Source organism: Odocoileus virginianus, chromosome 15 (genome assembly GCF_023699985.2).
Source record: "Odocoileus virginianus isolate 20LAN1187 ecotype Illinois chromosome 15, Ovbor_1.2, whole genome shotgun sequence".
Classification (NCBI taxonomy): domain Eukaryota; kingdom Metazoa; phylum Chordata; class Mammalia; order Artiodactyla; family Cervidae; genus Odocoileus; species Odocoileus virginianus.
The window spans coordinates 49,609,309-49,629,619 of NC_069688.1; the positions used below are offsets into that span (position 1 = coordinate 49,609,309).

The 20,311-nt window shown below is 41.6% G+C and overlaps 2 protein-coding genes across 5 annotated transcripts in view; both read right to left on the reverse strand.

Annotated features, from left to right (window-relative positions):
* SPAG1 (sperm associated antigen 1) overlaps positions 1 to 7,318 on the reverse strand; it is an 82,062-nt gene extending 74,744 nt beyond the window's left edge. Inside the window, exons 1-3 of one of the 3 annotated variants that reach the window (XM_070477326.1) lie at positions 3,972 to 7,318; positions 3,481 to 3,808; positions 507 to 648 (exon numbers count right to left, since the gene is read on the reverse strand). In XM_070477326.1, coding sequence (XP_070333427.1) covers positions 507 to 646 — 140 coding nt within the window. In that variant the 5' untranslated portion in view covers positions 647 to 648; positions 3,481 to 3,808; positions 3,972 to 7,318. Of the gene's footprint in view, positions 1 to 506; positions 649 to 3,480 lie in introns of all 3 variants that reach the window. The other 2 variants (XM_070477324.1, XM_070477325.1) reach the window with 2 other exon arrangements.
* A 172-nt stretch (positions 7,319 to 7,490) lies between these two features.
* Positions 7,491 to 10,157, reverse strand: POLR2K (RNA polymerase II, I and III subunit K). 2 transcript variants are annotated; one of them, XM_020914635.2, is made up of 4 exons: positions 10,054 to 10,157; positions 9,210 to 9,278; positions 8,764 to 8,856; positions 7,491 to 8,115 (listed from the first exon to the last, which is right to left on the reverse strand). In XM_020914635.2, exons 2-4 carry the CDS (start codon positions 9,268 to 9,270, stop codon positions 8,093 to 8,095), a joined length of 177 nt encoding a protein of 58 aa, XP_020770294.1. In that variant the 5' UTR covers positions 9,271 to 9,278; positions 10,054 to 10,157; the 3' UTR covers positions 7,491 to 8,092. The 2 variants fall into 2 exon arrangements, with proteins under 2 accessions (XP_020770294.1, XP_020770295.1); XM_020914636.2 differs by lacking the exon at positions 10,054 to 10,157 and adding an exon at positions 9,810 to 10,003.
* Between the last annotated feature and the right edge of the window lie 10,154 nt (positions 10,158 to 20,311).

A 20,311-nucleotide genomic window follows, 5' to 3' on the forward strand; every position in this document is an offset into this window, starting at 1 on the left:
AGACAGTGCCAAGCGCTTTATCAGCAGAAGCAAGTGCCTCCTAACAGCTGCTTTACCTTTTCCTAGAAAATGGGAGGACGCAAGAAAAATGCTCTCCTCCCGGGATACCAATTAACCTAAGTCTGGTGCTGAAAGTTGTGTTTCAGTCCCTAAAGCGTGCCTGACTCTGTGACCCCATGAACTGTAGCCTGCCAGGCTCCTCTGTCCATAGAATTCTCCAGGCAAGAATACTGGAATGGGTTGCCATTTCCTTCTCCAGGGGATCTTCCCAAACCAGCAATTGAACCCATGTCTCCTGCATTTTCTTGTGCTGGAAGTAAATCTGGCCAGAACCCTCCAAACTAACCACAAAATTAAAACCACTGTTTGGGAACCTAACATGGACCAAAAAATCAATCTCAATATTTGAAAATTTGCTCCAAAATTTCTAATGAGGCTTTGAATTTCAGAAGTCAACAATATAATTAAAATTGGCAGACTGAAACAAGATTTTTTTTAATGCTTACCTGAGCACACAAAGAATTTTTTCCAAGTGTTTAACATCTGAACATTTTTCAATATACTTGAAATCCAAATGTTCGACAGGAATTTTAAATGTTTTTGTTGTCCCGAAGCCCCACAATGATGGATAATCTTTGGTGGCCATAGCTGAAATGTAGTGTAGGAAAATAGTTATGAATCTTATATAGTAAAGCTCAATTTGGATAGTAGTAACCATCTAGGTACTTCTGCAATGCTTTTTTTTCATTTCTACAGAAAAGGAGATGGAGTATTTCTTTTTTTTTAATGTGAACCATTTTAAAAGCCTTTCATTTAATTTGCTACAACATTGCTTCTGTTTTGGTTCTTTGGCTTTAAGATCCTAGCTCCCCGCCCAGGGATCAAACTGGCACCCCCTGCAAAGTCTTAACTATTGGACCACCAGGGAAGTCCCTGGAGTATTTCTTCTAAGGAGGAAGCTACTCATTGTAAACTCTGTCTATTAAGAACAGTTAGCATTCATAGGGCTAAATTACTATCTACCATACATGGATTAGCTTACTTAATCTTCACTTAAGCAAAATTGAAATATAATGACAAAGCAGGACTTGGTATGTGGAGGAAAAATATTTTTCCTCTATTGGGTTCAGTACCTGAGGCCTATAAATCACACTGACAATAGATATTAACAGGAGAAAAGGTTTATTTTACATACTCCTGGGGGCTTCACAGAAAAGTAAAAACTCAAAGAAACTGCTAGTCCTGGGAATTTATATATCATTTTAACAAAGGGTGATAAATTGTGTAAAAATGATGAGACAAAAGGAAAAGGGTTTTGGCTTCTAGAAAGTAAATATATGGAAAAACTAATGGAAGATAAAGAGTTATTTTAATAAGGTTTGTTTCTGCAGACTCACCTCAATGCTGACTGTCCATCTGCTGTGATAAGGATTGTACTCCTCACCTTGGTATGAGAGAGGAGAGGAGGGAACACCTTCATAAAGGGACATTTATGTCCTGCTTTTAGGCAGAAAAAGGGAAGGCAGAAAGAGTTTTTTCTGTGTCTGCTCTTATTTGTCTTCTGCTCAAAATAATCCTTATGCCAAAGTGGCCAACTTGGGTGTAGTGTGCATATTCTGATCCTCTTTAGTGCTCAAGCTGCTTTTTTAAGGTATCCTTTAACATTTGATTTTGGTATCTCCTACTTTAGCTGTTAACATCTTAATCGTCCTTTTGATTCGGTACAAACATAAACAATATACTTTCTGTAATTCTGCATAGTCTTCTTCCACATTCCCAGCCTCCTTACATTCCCAGTTGCCCACTCCCACCAATGAACAGTTTCCAGGCCTAATATGTTCTAAACACACTCTGTACATACCTCTCTTGTACCACATAGCACATATCCAAATTCTATTTCTTTGTCTTCTCTTCTAGATTGTGAGAGATCTTACTTAATTCATCTCAGAGCTTCAGAACTAATATAGTAAGTAGTATCTTATATCCCTTTAGAAATATGTGCTAAACTTAACTGAATTGGGAATATGATGGCCTTGGACAGTTTCACTCTACTGACATACTGCTAATGATAGTGTCAATAACAGCAACAAATACGTAATTCTTAATGAACCTTGCATATATTATTATTTCGTTTAATCCTTTAAGTACTGTATCAAGTATGTTTTAAACAGAGACCAGTAATAACAGTTAACATTTATGAAGCTAAATTTCTATACATCATGAATTATCTTAGTTCTCAAGACCACTTTCATGAAAGATATTATTTCTTTTTCACAGATGAGGAAGGTGATGTTTCAAGTATATAAACTGCATATGGTCATATAACTATTAAGTAGTGAACTGAAGAGTTGAACCTCAGGAGGCCACTACAGAGCCCACATACTTAACAGTCATACTTAATTGTGCTTTTCAAATAACAGGTGGCAACTTATGAAATCAATTTAGTCAGCTGCAATCAGCATTCTTTTATGAGATAGAACAGGAATAAAAGCAGACTACCATTAAATACAGTTTCACAGAAACTTTTATTTCATGCCTATATAAAGAAATGATAAACATAGGTATATATAAATGCACACACAAATGTGTACATAAATGTTGCAAAGTAAAATGTATACATTATGAGTTATATTGTCAAAGTTTTTTTTTAAACACTGCACTAAAACACACTGGGTGATAAATTTTAAAACAAGTAGCAATAAGTCTAATTCATTAGGAATATTCCCTTCAGCATGCCTGCCCTCTGAGTCTGGTCATACATCAGACATCTGCAGAAAAAGGATGCAATGTCAGCTTCTCCATATTCCTGCTGGCTTTGACTTGGGTACAGAATATAGCTGACAATTTGTCAGCTTTTGAATGAGGTCCAACGAAGAAGTGAGAATATGGCTTTTACACCATACTAGAAGGGCCCAGTAGGATGGTCTCCCATCACAAGGGTAGCCTTAATGGTGGAAGTTACAAGAAACCAAGTGAAGAACTTTAAATTATTGATGCTGCCCAGAATAGAATGAGTTGTCTGTGGGAGAATTTTTTCCGAGAGCTGGAGGATATTTGATGAGAGGACTTAAGCATCTAACAGGATTAAAAGAGATTACCTTCAATTAAAGGAATCTTGAAATCCCTGAGGTTTTATGATTTGAATAAAACATAGTGAAAAACGTTGGCAATGATAAAGACATCTCTTACCTAATTAAGAGAATTTCAACTTAAACACTTTCAACGTTTCTGAGAATCTTTTTTGAAAACTACCACTTGGAGGACTGCGGTGGGGAGGATACACATTCTCAAGATCAATAAATGTTAACTCTCAAACTCCAAAACACAAGTTATGCTTTATTTGCTCCAGTTAGAACTCCTCCACATCTGCTTGCAATTTGTCTCTGATTAGGAAAAACTGTGGTCCTAGTTGGGGTTAACTTCTTCTCCACCATCCTCACATCCATTTCCCACATTTACTCATCGGTTTGTCAGTAATACCTCCAGTGCAAACTGCAATGCGCTAGTAACAGGAAAAACTGACTTCCACCTTCGCACGTTCTTCCCAGCATCCATAAGGCTAGGCGCCACCTGCAGCCGGAGACCGAAAGGAAACGGCATCTTCCAGCCCGTAGCAACGGTTTCTATGTACAGCTCGGCCGGGGAGGACAGCGGGGTCAGGGCCTGCCCGGGATCCCGGAGCTCTGCAGCCAGCCCGCAACGGTCAGGGGGCACTTCAGGACTCTTACGAGTAATTTCTCCCTATTCCCCGGCTTGGTTCACAAGGAGTAGTAGCCGCCACCGGAGACCTTGCCGCAACATCCGCCACCTTCAGCCCCGAGAAACAAAAGGGCCTGTTTCTTTCCCCGACCGAGAAGGCTGTTCATCCCGCGCTCCCTCCCCACCTCTGAGTCTTATCTTTCACCCCCGACCCCCGGAGGGAGGAATTGCGATGGGGACGTATAGTTTACTCCTGGCCGGCAGATACTCACCTGGTTCAGACCCCAAGTCTTGCAGAGGACCCAGCCACACACTGTACCAGCCTCGCTCAGGTACCCGGGGAGGGGCGCACCGCTCCGCCCCGTCCCGTCCCTGCCCAGACCGCGAGCTTGAGGCGGACCGCCGCGGGCGGGGTTTAGAGCCTCTGCGTGACGACTGGCTAGCCTCCGGTTTGCCATCCGCTGATTGGCCTTGCAGATCCAGCTTCACTCAGACACAGGATTATTAAAGAGAAGTGAATTGCAATTCCACGTGCTCTGGAATTTTCTTTTCACACACTTTATGGTTTTTTTCTGGTCACAATTGTGTACAGAAAAAATCAAGCTGAATAAACAAGCAGGATAAAATCTAACTCGAAAAATAAGACTATGTTGGCAAATTAAAAACATCACTATCATCTACAGAAAGACATTCCATCCAAGAATATACAGATGAATTAGAAAGTAAATGTGAAATCTTTCACAGAACAGATAAAGAAAAAAAAAGGTAAAAAAGATGAAAAAGTTAGGTCAATTAGTCTAACACTTGATTTAAAAGATCTGGAGAGAGAATACTGAGGAATAGTTCAGTCCCTCAGTCGTGTCCGACTCTTTGTGACCCCATGAACCGCAGCATGCCAGGCCTCCCTGTCCATCATCAACTCCCGGAATTTACCCAAACTCATGTCCATTGAGTCAATGATGCCATCTAACCATCTCATCCTCTGCTGTCCCCTTCTCCTGCCCTTCAATCTTTCCCAGCATCAGGGTCTTTTAAAATGAGTCATCTGTTTGCATCAGGTAGACAAAATATGGGAGTTTCAACTTCAACATCAGTCTGAACACCCAGGACTGATCTTTAGGATGGACTAGATGGATCTCCTTGCAGTCCAAGGGACTCTCAAGTCTTCTCCAACACCACAGTTCAAAAGCATCAATTCTTTGGCACTCAGCTTTCTTTATAGTCCAACTCTCACATCCATACATGACTACTGGAAAAACCACAGCCTTGACTAGACGGACCTCTGTTGACAAAGCAATGTCTCTGCTTTTTAATAAGCTGTCTAGTTTGGTCATAGCTTTTCTTCCAAGGAGTAAGCGTCTTTTAATTTCATGGCTGTAGTCACCATCCTCAGTGATTTTGGAGTCCCAAAAATAAAGTCAGCCACCGTTTCCCCATCTATTGCCATGAAGTGATGGGACCACATGCCATGATCTTAGTTTTCTGAATGTTGAGCTTTAAGCCAACTTTTTCACCCTCCTCTTTCACTTTCATCAAGAGGCTCTTTTGTTCTACTTCACTTTTTGCCATAAGGGTGGTGTCATCTGTATATCTGAGGTTATTGATATTTCTCCCGGAAATCTTGATTCCAGCTCATGCTTCTTCCAGCCCAGTGTTTCTAATTATGTACTCTGCATATAAGTTAAATAAGCAGGGTGACAATATACAACCTTGACATACTCCTTTTCCTATTTGGAACCAGTCTGTTGGTCCATGTCCAGTTCTAACTGTTGCTTCCTGACCTGCATACAGGTTTTCCTGTATAGCAAGTCAGGCGGTCTGGTATTCCCATCTCTTTCAGAATTTTCCACAGTTTATTGTGATCCACACAAAGGCTTTGGCATAGTCAATAAAGCATAAATAGATGTTTTTCTGGAACTCTCTTGCTTTTTCGATGATCCAGCGGATGTTGACAATTTGACCTCTGGTTCCTCTAACTTTTCTGAAACCAGCTTGAACATGTGGAAGTTCACAGTTCACGTATTGCTGAAGCCTGGCTTGGAGAATTTTGAGCATTACTTTACTAGTGTGTGAGACGAGTGCAATTGTGCAGTAGTTTGAGCATTTTTGGCATTGCCTTTCTTTGGGATTGGAATGAAAACTGACCTTTTCCAGGCCTGTGGCCACTGCTGAGTTTTCCAAATTTGCTGACATACTGAGTGCAGCACTTTCACAGCATCATCTTTTAGGATTTGAAATAGTTCAACTGGAATTCCATCACCTCCACTAGCTTTGTCCATAGTGATGCTTCCTAAGGCCCCACTTGACTTCACATTCCAGGATGTCTGGCTCTAGGTGACTCTTGAGAGTCCCTCGGACTACAAGGAGATCAAACCAGTCCACCCTAAAGGAGATCAGTCCTGGGTGTTCATTGGAAGGACTAATGCTGAAGCTGAAGCTCCAATACTTTGGCCACCTGATGCGAAAAGCTGATTCATCTGTAAAGACCCTGATGTTGGGAAAGATTGAGGGCAGGAAGAGAAGGGGATGACAGAGGATGAGATGGTTGGATGGCATCACTGTCTCAATGGACATGTGTTTGAGGAAACTCCAGGAGTTTGTGATGGACAGGGAGGCCTGGCGTGCTGCAGTTCATGGGGTTGCAAAGAGTCAGACACAACTGAGCGACAGAACTGAACTGAATACAATCACCTGTGTAGAAACTGTAATGGTGTGAATAGCTAACATTTATTACATTAAGAGTTTTTATCGAGTATTTTATCTTGCAGCCAATGTTTGGGGTAGGTGCTACAGTGCATTTTTTCATGCCCATCTTACAAATAAGGAAAGTGAATCCTGGTAAAGTCACTGCCATCTAACAAGGACTCTGCAGGTGTATGTGTTATTAATTTCTTGACTTCAACAATTAAGCTGAAGTAAACTGGCCAGTAAATGAGCAGGGCTGGATTTGAAACAATTTCCACATATTTTTGATGAACCTGTGTGTCTGGTAAGCAGTTTAAATAGGGAACAAGTTATGTGTTAGCTTCAAGCTCAGATTTACTGATTTTTACATTCATAGACCACTATTCAAAAGCATTTTTAAAAAGCAATTTTATATCTATTGTACCTTTTCTACAACTGTCCAGGTAGGCAAGAAGTAAAATTACTTCCCATTTTATAAATGAAGGGGACACAAGGAGGTAACTGATTGAAATGAAGGTCTTGAGTTCCATGTGTAATACTTTACCCATTAAACCACAGTAGACTGTGGTTAACCAAATAACAATACTCAAACTACTGAGGCACAAAGGACCTACGATGAAATTAGAATAGTTAAGAGCAATATTATCAGTGAGTTGGGGTTTAGGCAGCTGTCATTTATCGGGACTCTTCCACACAAAGGACAAGCTCAAGGAATATGGCAGAATCACAGGATTATGAAAGCTACGGCCTAGGAAAACCTGGACCAAGGAAGCACCCTTTAAAAACAATTGAGTACAGTAGTGCTATATATAGCACATAATTAATTTATAGAACTTAGTATTTAAGGATGGTAGTAGAAATAACAGGTGCTTCTTTTAAATGGCACAGTTAATTCTCTGAATGTCAGAGACACACAAAGCTATCAATGAAGTTTATCTAATCAAATTCTGGAACAGATGGAGTATCTGAGTATCCATTTGCCTAGTTATCAAAGCAAAAGCTTTAAACATTCATCCAATAATTAAGCGTAAACCAACTTTTTTTTTATATGCTGAAAGTAAAATTTTTTTTACTTTAATGAATAATTACAATTGGGAAACCACACCTGCCTTAACAGTCTGCTTCATCCACTTTACTTGGGATTGATTTTGTCTTACAGAAAGCAACCATCAAAGTTTCTTTTCCCTTGCCCAAGATTTTAAAAAGTCAACCATTACATATAAATACAGAAAAGCCAATGCCAAGTTAACAAATGAAAACTGAACTCAAAATAAGGTATGCACATTGACAGTAAGTGCACTGGAATACTCTATACAAAATGATGCTGGAGAGTTTAAAAACAATTGGTGATGTAAAACAGAGGCTTCCTAAGAACTTACTTAATCAGACCTTTAAAGAGCCCTAGAAAACTTCATTTTTAACAAGGGTCCCAGATGATTCCAGGTTTTGATTAAAGTGTAGTTTGGGAAACATATTTAACCTCCATTGAGTGTCAGATTACATATACAATAAAATTAAAATACAAACCATGTAACTGAACAAAAAATAATATCTTTATATAAGCTATTAATAGGTATCTAAATACAATATGGTTTTTTAAAATGAAATCATGTGTATAATTGTATTTATAAAGTACACTAATCAAAAACTATACAACATTAACAACAAATCCAAATAAAAATGAAGATATTCCTATGAATTTCATGTTTCACCGAGCATCAAAAACCACCACTGTAATATACCAAGTTAAGGACATAAAAAAGTACATTAAAATTTTAGTATTTCCAAGTCACTTTCTTTGCAATAATCTATTTATTTAATCTAAAATGCACAAAAGAATAAAATTCACTATCTACTATGATGAGAAGTAAACTAAAAAATAAACCATTTTAATTATTAGCCCTCTTTCCATGATACAGAAGACCAATGCACCAAGAAACTAAAGCAATTAAAATTAAAAGCAATAATTTACTGTTCTAAAAAATACTGTCAGTTATTACATAACAATTTACTCTGTCTTTCAGCTAATTTGTAAGTCTCACTTTTGCCATTAGGTAGCATAAAAACTCACTATTTGCAGTTCCCCTTGTAATAATTTAGTTGGTTGATAAACTGAAGCTCAGGAATGAGTATGTATACAGAATTGCTGAAAAATACACTTATGAAAGCCAAAATCAACTATCATTTAGATTACTTGGTATACGTCTACACACCGAAGTACTGTCAAAGAAAATGATAAATATGTTTTTCGGGTTTTTTTTTTGGTAAGTAATCCAAGTTGTTACCATTTTCACAAGCAATTAGTCTTTGACTATCAAACCAGGCATTATTCTTCACTTGCTCCCATCTCATACCTAAGAAGCACAGTTAAAAGGATACATCTTTTAGTCCTTTTCTTGTACATTATTCTGTATCCACATTCTCTGCATCGGATTGGATCCCTTGATTTTATTTCATTTTCTGTGTGACATTCTAGAAATGAAAACACATTTATTTATTCAATGCCTAAAAGAGAAATTATTACAGACAAGCATATTATCTTGACCATATTTTTCATCCAACACACTAAAATACAAATACTCAATCTCAAGGATGTGTAGCTATTACCAATAAGCTAAAGGAGAAAGAAAAAAAGAGTGGTTGGCAAGGCACTTTTCCTAGAAGAGGAAATGAAAAGTTAATGAGAGGATGTTTTTAAAGATTGCTAAAGCTGTTCTGCTTTCTAACTTTAAAGATAAAGATGAACGACTCACTTAAGTCAAAGACATACACAATTCTTTTTTTTTTAACCGAGTTTAAATACTCTTACTTTGTGTTACTCTTACCTCCACAGATATATATCATTGGCTGCTGCTTTGGGGGTTGAACGTCCTTCTGGGTGTCCATTGTTGTCCCTGAAATCGGAGACTCAAATATTTAATTTCTCAAAATGGGGCCCAGGTAAATCCAACCAGGAATCATTTTTCCGAGGGAAAGCTAAAAAGGTCCCAATTTCTACTCAGTACTTTGTTTTAAAATTCTATGGCTGGGTCTAATGGACGAAACAAACAAAAAACGTGTTGCGCATTTACCCCCAAATTGGACTCTTATTTTACAGATGAAGGAACTCGGGTTTAGGGAACATCATTTGGGCAGGATTACTCAGCAGCAATGCAGGAGACCCGGGTTCAATCACTGGGTCGGGAAGATCCCCTGGAGTAGAGAATGGCAACCCACTCCAGTATTCTTGTCTAGAGAATTCCATGGACAGAGGAGTCTGGCAGACTACAGTCCATGGGGTCGCGAAGAGTGGGACACGACTGAGTGACTAACGCACTCAGCTGCAGAGTCAGATTTAGATCTGATTGCAAAGCCCGCGTCTTCATTTAACAAGTTATATTTTTCCAAAATTTAGCAGTTGATTGTAAAAGAAAAAAAAAAATTACCTCTCTCAAAGGGAGAACATGCGAACCGAAGACAAGGGAAGAATAAATAACTCCCCGAAGCTAGTCAACAGTTAAACAGGGAAACAACCCAAGAGCTAAACAGGTAAAGGACTAACAGTTTCGACTCTATCCCCAGCCTCTCCCGACTCTAACCCTTACACTAGACCTCTTTAGACCTTATTGTCTTTTCAGTTTGGGCCCAAATTCCCACCCTCAAATCCCAAACCGCCAAATCCCTACTCACGTAACACAGACAAAACTTGAGGCCTCTCCGACTCGCCTCTGAACCGCGGCCAACTTCCGGCGCTCGCTTCTGACGTGTCAGGGTCTCCGCCCCTTCCGTAGTCTCCGCCCCTTCCGTTCCCGGCGTGGCTGAGGAACCTGGATTGAACAGAGGCGGGTGAAACGGGTCCTTTGGTGTTTTCGAGTCTAGTTGAAAGTGTTTATTTCCCTCCTAACTGTTTTCATTTTTCAGGAAAGCAAAGCACTTTAGCAGCACGTTAGCAGTCCAAGGAGGTTTTTTTCTCTGACAAATGAAGTCTGCAGAAAGGAACATTTTTCTAGGCGGGCAGAGGGTTAGAAGAGAAACCCCAGTGAAGTGCACGTGGAGTACTAGGCTGACCGTTACTCCGAGGAACGTAGAAGAATCGGCTCCACCGCGGATATCCACGTAGAAAAGCCCTTTTCAGACTACGTGTTTCGAATCATTTGCTATTTGTGCCGGGGCAGTGGAGAACCCGCTTGGTCGCTATTCTTCATATAATTTCGTTTTTGCTTTTCGACCCTTTCTCTCCTAGGCGCTCGTTTTCTCTCTGACTCACACATTTTACTTGTGGGCAGCTACGTCAGTTGCTCCCACTTAAAGCTAAGGGATTTAGGTAGTGGTAGCTGTCCACTCGGAGAAGGCAATGGCACCCCACTCCAGTACTCTTGCCTGGAAAATCCCATGGATGGAGGAGCCTGGTAGGCTGCAGTCCATGGGGTCTCTGGAGTCGGGCACGACTGAGCGACTTCACTTTCACTTTTCACTTTCATGCATTGGAGAAGGAAATGGCAACCCACTCCAGTATTCTTGCCTGGAGAATCCCAGGGACAGAGGAGCCTGGTGGGCTGCCGTCTGTGGGGTCGCACAGAGTCGGACAGGACTGAAGTGACTTAGCAGCAGCAGCTGTCCACTGACCCTCCTTTTGTCCCCTGTATTCAGTCCTCCTTAGAAGAACAAGAAGACTTGACCAGTGAGGCCGTGTACTTTCAAAGGTCAAAATTTTAATGAAATTGAATGGTTGGATTCACAACGTTTGCCTCTTTCACAGTAATAGCTTACAGTGAACGATGTCGGATTTGTGGTCTCCGAAGAAGATTTAGCATGGGCATCAGGAACCAGGCTTCAGACACTCAGAACTTTGTGTGGCAGAAGTTTCATTACGGTGAAAAAGGACAGAAAGCTTCTAACATAGACATCAGAAGAGGGGATGGAGAGTGTCCCCCTCGCTAGTCTTAGCAAGGGAGCTATATACTTCCTCAGTTGATTGTTACAGTAAATCAAAAGAATGTCTCAAGGTTATAAAGGTCTTACCAGATCCATTCCTACAACTTACATTTTAAAATAATGGGATAACATTTTAAAATAACATTTTTAAAATAATGGGCTTCCTTTTGTGGCTCAGACAGTAAAGAATCCGCCTGCAATGTGGGAGACCTTGGTTCGATCCCTGTGTTGGGAAGATCCCCTGGAGAAGGGAAAGCTACACATTCCAGTATTCTGGCCTGAAGAATTTAGGCCATGGGGTAGCAGAGTCCTGACAGGACTGAGCAATTTTCACTTTCACTACACAGCTTACCAGACCCACTCCCACAATATACATTTTAAGATGACAGGATAGTCAGAAGTTTTTAAGGAGAAACATGTCCTCCAACAGGATACATTGTTGTTTTATAATCATTGGTAAAGAGTTTAAGGAAAAACATATCCTTGAGCAAGATGAGTTGTTTGTTGTGTAATTATTAGCTCTGGGCTTAAAGAAAAAAATATTTTATATGACTATGTTGAAGGAATGTAGGAAAGAAACATTTGTCCTTTTCTCCTCCTTGAGAGCCCCAGACCTCCTTCTCTTCCCTCTCCTTCCCCTCTCCTCCTCCTTCTGAATCAACCTACCTAAGAATTAGCACTCTCAACAGCAAGTATTTATATCAGAAAGGGGAAGAAGAAAATGAAGTTATTAAAATTTGGAAAATAAACAGTTGTTAATAACTATTGTAGTTAATCTGAGAAGCAGGTTTCTTTCTCCCCAACATCTACTACTTTGGTTTCTTATTGAAAGTAAAAGTTGCTCAGTCATGTCCGACTCTGCAACGCCATGGACTATTACAGTCCATGGAATTCTCCAGGCCAGAATACTGTAGTAGGTAGTCTTTCCCTTCTCCAGAGGATCTTCCCAACCCAAGGATAGAACCCAAGTCTCCCACATTGCAGGTGGATTCTTTACCAGCTGAACCCTGGTCTCCCATTTTGCAAGTGGATTCTTTACCAGCTGAGCCACAGGGAAGCCCAAGAATACTGGAGTGGGTACCTTGTCCCCTCTGCAACGGATCTTCCTGACCCAGGAATTGAACCAGGGTCTCCTGTATTGCAGGTAGATTCTTTACCAACTGAGCTATGAGAAAAGCCTTTATTGATTTCTTATTAAGCAGGCTCTATTGCTTTTCTCTCTCCCATTCAGCAACTTGGGAACATTGAGCCTGATCTTTCATTTTCAGAAGGAATTAATTGGTTGCACCTCCACAGACCAACTTGAGACTTGACTTTCTGGGTTTTCTTAGAGGCCGATTTTTAAATATCAGTTCAGTCGCTCAGTCATGTCCAACTCTTTCCAACTCCATGAACTGCAGCACACCAGGCTTCCCTATCCTTCACCAACTCCTGGAGCTTGCTCAAACTCATGTCTATTGAGTCAGTGATGCCATCCAACCATCTCATCCTCTGTCATCCCCTTCTCCTGCCTTCAGTGTTTTTCAGCATCAGGGTATCAGTCCTCCAGTGAATATTCAGGACTGATTTCCTTTAGGATGGACTGGTTTGATCTCCTTGCAGTCCAAGAGATTCTCAAGAGCCTTCTCCAACACCACAGTTCAAAAGTATCAATTCTTTGGCGCTCAGCTTTCTTTCTAGTCCCAACTCTTACATCCATACATGACTCCTGGAAAAACCATAGCTTTGACTAGACGGACCTTTGTTGGCAAAGTAATGTCTCTGCTTATTAATAAACTGTCTAGGTTAGTCACAGGTTTTCTTCCAAGGAGCAAGTGTCTTTTAATTTCATGGCTGCATTCACCATCTGCAGTGATTTTGGAGCCCAGGATATAAAAGTTTGTCACTGTTTCCATGTTTCCCTGTCTATTTGCCATGAAGTGATGGGACCAGATGCCATGATCTTAGTTTCTTGAATGTTGAGTTTTAAGCCATTTTTTTTCACTCTCCTTTTCACTTTCATCGAGAGACTCTTTAGTTCTTCTTTGCTTTCTTCCATAAAGGTGGTGTCATTTGCATATCTGGGGTTATTGATATTTCTCCCTGCAATCTTGATTCCAACTTGTGTGTCAGAATTTCACCTGATGTACTCTGCATATAAGGTAAATAAGAAAGATTAAACTATACAGTTTCTTACTCCACAGACAGGCTAAGATAGAACATAAATATTTTTTTATCAGCAGCTGTCTTACAAAGTGCCTCCCCCTCTTAGCCAAAGGGAAGAGGTAACTCAATAGAGCACTGAAGAATTGATGCTTTTGAACTGTGGTGTTGGAGAAGACTCTTGAGAGTCCCTTGGACAGCAAGGAGATCCAACCAATCCACCCTAAAGGAAATCAGTCCTGAATATTCATTAAAAAGACTGATGCTGAAGCTGAAACTCCAAACTCTTCACCACTTGATGCAAAGAATTGACTCATTTGAAAAGACCCTGATGCTGACAAAGATTGTAGGTGGGAGGAGAAGGGGACGACAGAGGATGAGATGGTTGGATGGTGTCACCAACGCGATGGACATGAGTTTGAGCAAGCTCTGGGAATTGGTGATGGACAGGGAAGCCTGGCGTGCTGGAGCCCATGGGTTAGCAAAGAGTCAGACATAACTGATGACTGAACTGACTGAAGAAATACTAGGTAAAACTATTGTCATCATAAGAGAAATGTTATTGAGTGATCCAGAAAGTGTACCTTTGTGCCTTTTTAAAAACAAAAAATGTTTTTTAAGAGGTGTGGCCCACATCATACAGCATGGAGGGTCTTAGTTCCCTAACCACGGATGAAAAATGTGTCTGCTGCACTAGAAGCACCAATTCTTAATAACTAGACTGCCTGGAAAAGTGCAACTTTAGTCATTGCAAACTGACTTGGATTCTGATTCCGCAGCTTGAGGTATTAAGATAATGGATCCTCAAAAATGGATCAACACATGTAGAATAAAATGATTCCTGGGACCCTACAGAGGGGTAGGATAAAGAATTTTTGTCAAGGCTAGTTCCCAGCCCAACATTCTCTTTCCTATCTGCAAGAATCTGTCATTTTAGGATCATTCTGAAACATGGTCAGTAGATATTGTTACAGCTAGCTTTTCTTGAGCCTTTACTGTGTGCCAGACATCACTGAATTGCCCTATCCTAGTGAATATATTAGTGAAAGTGTTGCACTCAATGTCAGCAAATTTGGAAAACTCAGCAGTGGCCACAGGACTGGAAAAGATCAGTTTTCATTCCAATCCCAAAGAAAGGCAATGCCAAAGAATGCTCAAAGTACAGCACAATTGCACTCATCTCACACACTAGTAAAGTAATGCTCAAAATTCTCCAAGCCAGGCTTCAGCAATACGTGAACTGTGAACTTCCAGATGTTCAAGCTGGTTTCAGAAATGGCAGAGGAACCAGAGATCAAATTGCCAACATCCGCTGGATCATCGAAAAAGCAAGAGAATTCCAGAAAAACATCTATTTCTGCTTTATTGACTATGCCAAAGCCTTTGACTGTGTGGATCCCAATAAACTGTGGAAAATTCTGAAAGAGATGGGAATACCAGACCGCCTGACTTGCTATACAGGAAAACCTGTATGCAGGTCAGGAAGCAACAGTTAGAACTGGACATGGACCAACAGACTGGTTCCAAATAGGAAAAGGAGTATGTCAAGGTTGTATATTGTCACCCTGCTTATTTAACTTATATGCAGAGTACATAATTAGAAACACTGGGTGGGGTGAAGCACGAGCTGGAATCAAGATTGCCAGGAGAAATATCAATAACCTCAGATATGCGGATGACACCACCCTTATGGCAGAAAGTGAAGAAGAACTAAAAAGCCTCTTGATGAAAGTTTAAGAGGAGGTGAAAAAGTTGGCTTAAAGCTCAACATTCAGAAAACTAAGATCATGGCATGTGGTCCCATCACCTCATGGCAAATAGATGGGGAGACAGTGGAAACAGTTTCAGACTTTATTTTGGGGGGCTCCAAAATCACTGCAGATGGTGACTACAGCCATGAAAGTAAAAGATGCTTACTCCTTGGAAGGAAAGCTATGACCAACCTAGAAAGTTTATTAAAAAGCAGAGACATTACTTTGCCAACAAAGGTCTGTCTAGTCAAGGCTATGGTTTTTCCAGTGGTCAAGTATGGCTGTGAGAGTTGGACTATAAAGAGGGCTGAGCACTGAAGAATTGCTGCTTTTGAACTGTGGTGTTGGAGAAGACTCTTGAGAGTCCCTTGGACTGCAAGGAGATCAAACCAGCCCATCCTAAGGGAAATCAGTCCTGGGTGTTCATTGGAAGGACTGATGCTGAAGTTGAAACTCCAATACTTTGGCCACCTCATGCAAAGAGTTGACTCATTGGAAAAGACCCTGATGCTGGGAGGGATTGGGGGCAGGAGGAGAAGGGGACGACAGAGGATGAGATGACTGGATGACATCACCGACTCAATGGGCTTGAGTTTGAGCAAACTCCGGGTTTGTGATGGACAGGGAGGCCTGGCGTGCTGCGATCCATGGGGTCGCAAAAAGTCAGACACGACTGAGCGACTGAACTGAACTGAACTGAATGAACCTATTTATCTTGTGATCTTGAATATTAGTGCTTTTAAATCCTTATAGTGTGGTTATGGAGATTCATGTTGCTATTTTTCTCCCCTGAATATCTGTTTTCCTTTTCCTTGATCATATTCATTTAAGTATACTGCATAGCTTGAATATCATGGTGATAGAAAACCTTTCATTATGTATTCCTGGATAGTTCCCAAAAGAAGCATTAGATCAATGGAAAACATTTGGGTTTTAGAGTTCTGATGTCAGTAATGGGATTACACCCAATCCAAAAAGGGAAGGGAAGAGACCAAAGACTGTGATGGGTAAATAATAGGAAAATATAGCTCAGTGGCTTAAATTTGGGCTATATGAGTAAAGCTAGGGCAAGCTAACATGTAACCAGGTGTCTTTTGCTCCCTTTTTGGGGGGGTGAGGAGTGGTATTAAAAATATTCTTTGAGTATCTAAAGGAGTTATGGTATACTCTTTTACTCTTCAGTTGGAACAAAATATCTAAAGAAAAATTAACTACAGAAAGAGAAAAGGTCAATGTTTCAATGGTTTGGGGGGTTGTGTGGATATTAACCATAGAAAAAATTCCCTTCCCTGTTTACATTAGAGTGGAGTGGGACGCAGACCTTAAAATAGGTAAGCAATAAGGTATTTATTTCTTTTTGACTGCTCTGGGTCTTCATCGCTTTGCGAGGGCTTTTTCTAGTTGGGGCAAGTGGGGCTACCCTTTTTGGGGGTATGTGGGTTTCTCAGTGGTTTCTCTTGTGAGCACAGGCTCCAGAGTGCACAGCCTTCAGTAGTTGCCGCATGCATGCTCAGTAGTTGTGGTGCCTGAGCTTAGTTGTCCTGCGGCATTTGGGATCTTCTTGGACCAGGGATCAAACCTGGGTCCCCTGCATTGACAGGTAGATTCTTAACCATTGGACCATCCCAGGAAAGTTCCAATAATATGGTATTCTAGAAGGTGATACATGATATGGGGAAAATTCGGCAGAGGAGGATAGTAAGTGCTGGGTGGGGAGTGGCAAAATAGAGGCTGGATTGTAATAGTTGTTTGAGGACCTAGAAAGGACACTACTGCCTCTACCTCAACGTGTGACAGGCTTCAGGAGGGTGCCATCTTGAAAATGTGTAATTTACCAGTTCCTTACCATAAGTCCTACTGGTACCTCAAACTTAACAACCTTGAACTAAATTCATCTTATTTTCTCCCAAACATGTACTCTTTGCTTCTCATTCCCCTGCTCCAGGCAGCTGGTTCTGCTGACTGAATTGGGTCTAGATTCTTCTCCACCCCCACTATGTTCCAGAGTAATACAGTAGCTTCCTATGCCATTCTCACCTCTCTTCTTTCTGTCCTCCACTCTGCCACCAGAGTGGTCCTTCTAAAATGCTCTGTATTGCTGAGAGGATAAACTTCAGACTCTTAACATGCATCCAAAACTCTCCATGGCTTGGCTTCTTCCCCTGTCAAGAATTTTCTTTGCCCTTTCCTGGAACGAGTCAGTTTTCAGCTATAATGAGTTATTTACAGTTTCTGTAATGTGCCCCACTGTTTCAATTCTCCTGCTCTTACACATTTTGAGTTTAGAATCAACTGCTGTCTTTAAAGACGTCACTCGTCCTTCAAATTCCACCTCATATATTAGAGTGGTTAAGACTCTGTGCTTCCATTACAAAGGGCATGGGTTTGATCTCTGGTTTCAGAAATAAGATCCCACATGCTGTGTGGGTGAAGCCAAAAGATAAACACATAAAAGCGTATCACAGTCTTTGCACAGTTAGCTCTGCCCTCTCCTCTTCTATAGCGCTAGTTGATCTTTCTTTTTGTGTTGCCGCCATTCCTCTACTATAGCACTTATACCAGCTGGCAGTAACTGCGTCTTTCCATCTTTGTTTTCCCAGTGCCTAGCCCAGTAATTTTGAGGAAATGGCAACCCACTCCAGTATTCTTGCCTGGAGAATCCCAGGGACAGAGGAGCCTGGTGGGCTGCCATCTGTGGGGTTGCACAGAGTGGGACATGATTGAAGCGACTTAGCAGCAGCAGCAGCAGCAGCAGCAGCAGCAGCCCAGTAATTGGCACATTGAAAGAAAGTCAAAGTCAAAGTCACTCAGTTGTGTCCACTCTTTGTGAGCCCATGGACTAAACAGTCCATGGAATTCTCCAGGCCAGAATACTGGAGTGGGTAGCCTTTCCCTTCTCCAGGGGATCTTCCCAACCCAGGGATTGAACCCAGATCTCCCACATTGCACTTTACCATTGCACTCACTTTACCACTGAGCCAGGAGGGAAGCCCAAGAATACTAGAGTGGGTAGCCTATCCCTTCTCCAGCGGATCTTCTCCACCCAGGAATCAAACTCCTGCATTGCAGATTCTTTATCAACTGAGCTATGAGGGAACCCCTCAGCTGGCACATCAGTTCAGTTGTTTAGTTCAGTCGCTCAGTCGTGTCCGACTCTTTGCGATCCCATGAATCACAGCACGCCAGGCCTCCCTGTCCATCACAAACTCCCGGAGTTTGCTCAAACTCAAGCCCATCGAGTCGGTGATGCCATCCAGTCATCTCATCCTCTGTCGTCCCCTTCTCCTCCTGCCCCCAATCCCTCCCAGCATCAGGGTCTTTTCCAACGAGTCAATTCTTCGCATGAGGTGGCCAAAGTATTGGAGTTTCAGCTTCAGCATCAGTCCTTCCAATGAACACCCAGCACTCATCTCCCTTAGGATGGACTGGTTGGATCTCCTTGCAGCCCAAGGGACTCTCAAGAGTCTTCTCCAACACCACAGTTCAAAAGCAGAAATTTTTTGGTGCTCAGCTTTCTTCACAGTCCAACTCTCACATCCATACATGACCACTGGAAAAACCATAGCTTTGACCAGACAGACCTTTGTTGGCAAAGTAATGTCTCTGCTTTTTAATATGCTATCTAGGTTGGTCATAACTTTCCTTCCAAGGAGTAAGCATCTTTTACTTTCATGGCTGTAGTCACCATCTGCAGTGATTTTGGAGCCCCCCAAAATAAAGTCTGAAACTGTTTCCACTGTCTCCCCATCTGTTTGCATGAGGTGATGGGACCACATGCCATGATCTTAGTTTTCTGAATGTTGAGCTTTAAGCCAACTTTTTCACCCTCCTCTTTAACTTTCATCAAGAGGCTTTTTAGTTCTTCTTCACTTTCTGCCATAGGGTGGTGTCATCTGCATATCTGAGGTTATTGATATTTCTCCCAGCAATCTTGATTCCAGCTGTGCTTCTTACAGCCCAGCATTTCTCATGATGTACTCTGCATATAAGTTAAATAAGCAGGGTGACAATATGCAGCCTTGATGTACTCCTTTTCCTATTTGGAACCAGTCTGCTGTTCCATGCCCAGTTCTAACTGTTGCTTCCTGACCTGCATACAGGTTTCTCAAGAGGCAGGTCAGGTAGTCTGGTATTCCCATCTCCTTCAGAATTTTCCAGTTTATTGTGGTACACACAGTTGAAGGCTTTTGGCACATAGTCAAAGCTTAATAATTGTTAGTGAGTTTGATTTTTGGATACCTGACATTTAGAATATCTAAAGGGCATCCAGATGAAGAAGTTCTGTCCGAGGAGAGTGGTAGCAGTGACTGTAATTGACTTTAAAGTAATGCTTTTAACTCCTAATCCGAATTGTATAAGCACAGAATGGTAAAGTAAGAAAAATGTTGTGTAGGATGCCCCATTAAACAGAGGAAAAGAAAAAAAAGAGAGAGAGAGATTAGGAAGAAACTGCCAAGAGCAGAGGATGGAGCCTGGTACATAAAATATCCCTTTTTAGAGGTCTTAAAAAAAAAAGTAACCAAGTATAATCTAGTCTACAGATGCTGTAATGAAATTAGTCATACCTTTCAGATCTTATCCTGTGTATAGCTGTACTTCTAAAGGATGGCATTCGGTTTGTAACCTGCTTTTCACGCTTCAGTTCATCTTCGGAAACATCAAGTGAACGTTCTCCTACATTATTTTTAATGGCATCCCACAGTAGGACCTATTGGATTTCTCAGACGGCGCTAGCGGTAAAGAATCCGCCTGCCAGCGCAGGAGACATGAGATGCCAGTTCGATCCCTGGGTGGGGAATCCCCTTGGACAGAGGCGCCCCGGGGGCTACAGTCAGTCCATAGGGTCGCAAAGAGTCGGGCACGACTAAAGCAATCTAGCAGGCACGGCGCCTAGGACCTGTTGTGTGTTGTCCGAAGTTAAGACGGAGGTGGGGGTGGTGCGTGGGGGGCGGGAAGGCGGGAGAAAGAGCCTATCAAATTAAAAAGCCCTAAGGTGCCTCAGAGCGGCTTTCCAGGTGGCGCTAGTGGTGAAGAGGGCTTCCCTTGTGGCTCAGCTGGTAAAGAAACCGCCCGCAATGCGGGAGACCTAGGTTCGATCCCTGGGTTGGGAAGATCCCCTG